This window comes from Choristoneura fumiferana, chromosome 10 (genome assembly GCF_025370935.1).
Source record: "Choristoneura fumiferana chromosome 10, NRCan_CFum_1, whole genome shotgun sequence".
NCBI lineage: Eukaryota > Metazoa > Arthropoda > Insecta > Lepidoptera > Tortricidae > Choristoneura > Choristoneura fumiferana.
Window position 1 is genome coordinate 16,177,273 of NC_133481.1, and position 6,694 is coordinate 16,183,966.

General features: G+C 38.6%; 1 protein-coding gene across 1 annotated transcript; it reads right to left on the reverse strand.

Moving 5' to 3' along the window:
* Nucleotides 1-4,902: 4,902 nt before the first annotated feature.
* Nucleotides 4,903-5,823, reverse strand: LOC141431643 (uncharacterized). The gene has a single exon (XM_074092821.1). It carries the CDS (start codon nt 5,816-5,818, stop codon nt 5,096-5,098), a length of 723 nt encoding a protein of 240 aa, XP_073948922.1. The 5' UTR covers nt 5,819-5,823; the 3' UTR covers nt 4,903-5,095.
* Nucleotides 5,824-6,694: the final 871 nt, after the last annotated feature.

The window sequence follows — 6,694 nt, forward strand, 5'->3', positions numbered from 1 at the left end:
TTAAGTATCGATCTAATCATCGATAATGGCCCATCCCTAACATTGACGTCAAGTTTGTCTGTTACTTCCTAATCCACTAATGAACTTTGGACACAAAAAACTAGCAAAGTTAAATTTTACGCAGGTTATTGAACTTATTAACAAGGTAACGTATCGCTGTTGATTCTACATTGTTCTGTTCCTTATTTAAAAATTTCTTTCGTTCCTAGACGGGTAAGAAAGTTATTGATATTCTTTAAAAACAAAAAAATATATTTATTGTTTGTTTATGGAAGTATAAACCAAAGGTAATTTTTACATTAAACTAGCTCTTACCCGCGACTCCGTCCACGTAGAGGTATGAAAAATAGTTTAAGTACTTACGTCCTATTCTCAGACCTACCGAGTATACACAAAAAAAAAACATAAAAATCAGTCTAGCCGCTTCGGACGAGAAAAAATGGGGTTGGTGGTAGAAGGGTGAAAATTTAGGGTTGTACTTATATGTATTTTAATGGCAAATCATAAAAACGTAAAAAAAATCTCCAAAAAATAAAAAAATATTTTTGCGGTGGACCACCCTTATCACTGAGGGTATGAAAATAGTTTACGTCCTATGTGATAACTGATCGAGTGATAATTAGTTAGTTATCGACCACCAAGGGTTGAAAATTATTAAAGTACTAATATCGCTATTAAAAATGGGGGTTGGTTAACAGGAAACTAAAGTACATAATAGGTTGTATTTTTTAAAGTATTAACCTTAGCGGTCCCCCCACACCAACGACGCTTAGATATAAAAAATATTACTAGGTACTTATACTACATTAACTTAGGCTAATTTTGCGGGAAATCAGCATAGTCCCCGCGGGATAGAGATAAACGAATTCTTCCCAGATGAAGTGGGCAACAGCTAGGTATTGAATAATTATTTTTTACTTTTGTTGTTTTTTTTGGCGGCGTTTTTTTCGGGCGTTTTTTATATTTTTGCTGGCGTTTTTTGTGTTGATGGTTTTTAAAATTTAAAATTAAAGTTTTTTTTTATTTCATGTTTTTTAAACTGGTATATTTTTTTTAAGTGTACTAGTGTGTTGGATATCCTGGCTGCAGCATCAGCTCATCGTGTTGCCACCATTGCATTGTATGTAGAATCAAATACTGATCGAAACGAATTCAAACACGATATATCTGCTATGCTTTTATCAATAGTGTACCTACTCGTGTTTTGAATATCCTGGCTGCAGCATCAGGCCGAAAAATCCATAATCTTGCATAGTTATATAGCATACATGGGTGTTTCAAATTTTAGGTCCCAAATATGTTTGAAAGTAAAGTAAATACCCATTATGCGTCTAAGATTCCTACCGCAGCGAACAAAAGAGCTGATGATCATGAAACGGCTGAACCGGTTTTGATAAAACATGTCTAAGAACTATTGCTAGAAAACCGCATTCAAATCGGTCCACCCGTTTAAGAGCTACGGTGCCACAGACAGACACACAGACACATAGCGGTCAAACTTATAACTTCCCTCTTTTTGCGTCGGGGGTTAAAAATACTACAATCACATTAAAAATACTGACTGTACAGCAAAAAATACTGACTGCATAGCAAATTAATTGGAGCGTGCGTAGATGATACTCATTCTCATAGCAAAATAACTTTGTCAATTTGGCACCGGAAAATTAGGTACGACGACGAGCGGAGCGAGGAGGAGCGATAGGTACAATTGTAGCAATGTACGACAACGCGCGAGCCGAGCGAGCGAAGCGAGCGCGCCGCGGTAGGGGCCGGCGTAGCGCCAGAACCTAATATATTTAGGAAATAATTTGGCCCCTACTAGTGCTGGTTATGTAATACATATACTTGATGTAAAAAGTATATGAATACTGAAAATAAATTGATAGGTACACATATGTTGTACTTAATAAATTTTAATAATGGAATATTATTAATTGCACATCAAATAAATAATTGCCTATCAATTTATTCTTATTATTTATATACCTTTGTACATCAATTAAATTATTTCAATACAGATAAACTATACGTTTAGCAAAACTAGTACTGCAGATAATTCGAAAATATACATCAACACAAACTATACAAAAATACTACAATCACATCAAAAATACTGACTGCACAGCAAATAACTAGAGCGTGCGTAGATGATACTCATTATCATAGCAAAATAACTTTTACTGTCAATTTGGCACTGGAAAATTAGGTACGACGACGAGCGGAGCGAGAAGGAGCGTAAAGTACAATTGCGACCACAACGCGCGAGCCGAGCGAGCAAAGCGAGCGCGCCGCGGCAGCGGCAGGCGAAGCGCCAGAACCTTATTTATTTAGGAAATAATTTGGCCCCTACTAGTAAAAAGTATACACATGCTGAAAATAAATTGATAGATAATTATATATTTGATGTGCAAAAATAGAAGCTAGATTTAAATAAAAAAGAGTTACAAGGTATGATGTGCGTTATATAGTCATTATTAGCTTTGCAATAATAAAAATGCTTTACTTTAAGATAAATAGCGGTACGCCACAAATATAAGTTGCGGTTTATTAAGTACGTAAAATGAACTAAAAGAATTTTCTTGCTCACCCGCAACCTTCCCGAAGGTCGCGAGTGAGCAAGGAAATTCTTTTAGTTCATTGATATGGACCTCTGCAAAGTAACGCCTAATTCAATAAATTATGTTTATTACGTAATATTTTGAGTGGAGTACCTATTTTGCTGTGCAATCAGTAATTTTGATGTGAATTCAGATTTTTTTTTGATAAAAAACGGTCTTTTTTTGATGTGCGTTTAAATACTACCCTTTTTAAAACGAATGTAAACTACCAAATATTTTGTGAATATTTCATGCGTCTACCTGTTTCCGTTAATAATATCGAGCAAAGACATCACGTTTGTTGTATGGTAGCCCCTTAAATATTTATTTTATTCTGTTTTAATTGGTTGTTATAGCGGTAACAGGAATACATTATCTGTGAAAATGTCAACTGTCTAGCTTTCACGGTTCACGAGATACAGCCTGGTGACAGACAGACAGACGGACGATGGAGTCTTAGTAATAGGGTCCCGTTTTTACCCTTTTGTGCACGGAACCCTAAAAAGACAAGACATATATGAGACATGTGACTTGATGGTAAATAGGTTCCTACTCAGCATAATGTGGCGCTGATTTTCAGTGAGGCGACCTTATCTAAAGACTAACTGCCGCGGGTAAACACTAGAATTTTAATAGGATACATTTTGGTAATTAATATCTTCTGAAGATCTTAGGATCGTTCAATAAAGAATTAGGTACATTACGTGCTAGGGTCCAACACATGTAGTCACCAACATTAACGCTTCAAATGGTTGCGGTGAGCAACACAATTACTTATTTATGTTCAAACTGGAACAAGGCTCCGGCGCTAGAGTTGGACTGAGACCAGTTTCTGCGATTTGTGGTATCTGCAAAAACAAAATGTAATAATTATTAAAAGGATATTCGTAAGTGTTGATAAGTGTTATGATTTGATAACATCTCGGAAGTGAGACTGTAGCTTAATTATTGCAAACTATAGGATGGGTATCGCTTGTCACTGCGCGCACTGAGTTTCGTGGTACCGGCCATTTAGATCTCGTCAAATGCGCAACCTTTCGAGTAGTGGACGGGGCCACCATATTTCTATATCGTTCTGTAATGGACTTTAAATGTGTCATTGAAGTAGTATCTACAGTTAATAATAATTATCGATAAAAATAATTAACGGGGGATTAGGAGTAAGAACCCATGATTTTATATTTGACTTCAAATGTCGGAAAACATGAAGAACGCCTGAGAAAATGCATTTTTTTTATTGATTAAACAACGAAGCGATTTTCATTCCTTTACAATGCCCTCTATATAACTATTATCTATTTACATGATTTACATAGACAGTTAAGCCGTGGTGGCCTAGTGGTTTGACCTATCGCCTCTCAATGAGTTTTTCGAAATTCATGTGCGGAATTACATTTGAAATTTACCACGAGCTTTGCGGTGAAGGAAAACATCGTGAGGAAACCTGCACAAACCTGCGTAGCGATTCAATGGTGCGTGCGAAGTTCCCAATCTGCACTGGGCCCGCGTGGGAACTATGGCCCAAGCCCTCTTGATCTGAGAGGAGGCCTGTGCCCAGCAGTGGGACGTATATAGGCTGAGATGATGACATAGACAGTTCTTTAGGTAAATGTCCGGAAACGTTTTAAAAAGATAATACATAGAAAGCCGAAACCAAATTTCAAAGGCATCTCTACGCGTAGCTCGGGGATTTCGAATACAAATTGGTTTAGTTATAAAACTGTGAGCTGTATGCATATTTTGTGGTCCCATGTGCACTCTTTAGTAGAGTTTTACGTGCTCTATTGACTACCAGTTTTATCGTAGAGCTGCAATAGCTAAGCCAATTTGAGATTTAGTTCGACGTTTTATGGTTAAATTAAATAGAGGAAGAGCTTTATTTCTAATACATTTTTTTTACCTAGTCAGCGCAAAACGCTATCGTTTAAGATGGCGCTAAAAAAACTTTCGTATGTCTGTCCGGCTGTCTATTTTGCTTACAGTTACTGTACTTACAGTACTCTATAGACTGTAACTGCATTGGAGTTCTGTCGAATCAGTTTTTGCTTTTTTATAATGGGAGAGCCATGCGGGATGCAAACGTAAAAAATATAAATATTCCAGTCATTTTATAAAGCTTGAGAGATCTACTTCAAGAGCCACTGGTTTGATCTTATTAAACCCCAAAAGCATAAAGAGAAGCTATTACAATTAATTGATCGTAAACTACCCAGCAGTATGAAGTTATGTAGCTTGAAGATAATGATGATGAAAGGCTATAAATAAGTTAATAAATTGAAGTTAAATGGCATAAAATAAATTACTATATATTGAAATTCTTTTAATTATTTACAAAAAGTTACAAAACAAACAAGAACCGGTACAAAAGAAACAAAAACAAACTCATAAAAAAGTAGATAACAACGAGCATAAAAACTATAACAACGAGGCTACATCTAAAACCCGTAACAAATACGTATTATATAAATAAAATATCACAGCTTTGCTTTGGTTTGAGATCAGTGCTTTCCATGATGGAAACCCCACTCCTTGCCATCGTGATGACCGCCCTTCTTGCCATGGTCATGGTGATGGTGATGGTGCTCCTCGTGTCCATGGTGCCCCTTGTGACCCTTGTGGTCTTCATCATAATGATGCTTGTCATGATGACCATGCTTGCCATGATGGTGTTCGTGATGGCCGTGCTCATGATGACCGCCTTTCTTGTGATGGCCACCCTTCTTTTCGTGGTGTCCGTGGTGATGTCCGTGCTTGTGATGCTTGCCTTCATCATGATGGTCATCGTAGAAGTGATGGTCCTTGTGGAAGTGATCTTTGTGATATTTCTTGTGGTAACCGTCGGTTTTTTCGCCTTTGTCGTGATGTTTGTGGTGGCCGTGTTTGCCTCCCTTGTGGTGATGTCCATGTTCGTGATGATGGCCGTGATGGTCGTGCTCATCGTGGTGTTTCTTGTGGCCGCCGCCGTGTTCGTGGTGGTGTTCGTGATGATGATGTTTGCCGTGGTCACCGTGGTCGCCTTTGTGGTGATGATGATGTCCTTTATGCCCTTTGTGTCCCTTTTCTCCGTGCTCGTGGTGATGATGGGCATGGTGTTCTTTGCCGCCTCCGGACTCATGGTGGTGGCCCTTGCTCTCTGCGGGGACGAGGTCCTGGGTCTGGTCGATCTCCCGACCCCAGGCCGCCGCCAGACACACCAGTGCTACAGCTGCAACCAACTTCATTGTTGGTTGAGTTTGTTTTGTGATTGATGACTGTAATTTTCTCTATTTATAGTCTACATTGAGATGAAGAAAGCGTTCCGCAACTCAGGGACAAGGTTCAGTTGCATACTCATTCGGGCGCTGGACCGTTACAGATCGAAATTGTGCAGTTTAATGATTTGTTCGAGTCATTGTTGCTCATTATTATATTTTGACATTCCTTTTATTTGATTTCAACAAAGCTCTTGTATTCAAAACTAAATAAATAAGTTAAAAATATTAGGGAAATGCAAACAATTTCCTATTAACCATTATTTGAATAATAAAGTAAGGTATGTTGTGTACACGTTACTTGTGATCCATTGCAGGGACAAATAACTGCAGCTTTAACCAATGTGTGTTATGCCAGTGATGACATATAGATATGAGACGGGGTGCTTCACTATAGGCCTTATAAATAGACTCTGAGCTGCTTAGCGAGCTATGGACGGAGCCAGCTATGCTCGGGGTTTCCGGGGTTTCAGGGTCAACGCATAATCTGTTTATGATACGAAATGACGAAAATACGTAGAAGAACGAGAATCACCAGCAACGCCAAGCAAATTAGCTAGTTGAAGTGGCAATGGGCCGAAAAGTTCTGAAATGTAGACCGTGGATCGGGAAGCGTAGCGTAGGACGTCCACCAACGAGATGCAGTGTGGATGCAGGCTGCTTTCAACCGAAGCAACTGGAGGTTTATGGGGAGGCCTAATCCTAGATCAAGGTTAATGTCCAACATTACAGTGGACGTCCTATGGCTGATCATGATAATGTAAAGCTAGCAATGTTCCGTAACCCTATTACTAAGACTCCGCTGTCCGTCCGTCTGTCCATCTGTCTGTTCGTACCAGGCTGTAT

Coding starts and splice junctions, on each gene's coding strand:
- LOC141431643 (XM_074092821.1), bottom strand. CDS start 5,818: ATGAAGTTGGTTGCAGCTGTAGCACTGGTGTGTCTGGCGGCGGCCTGG.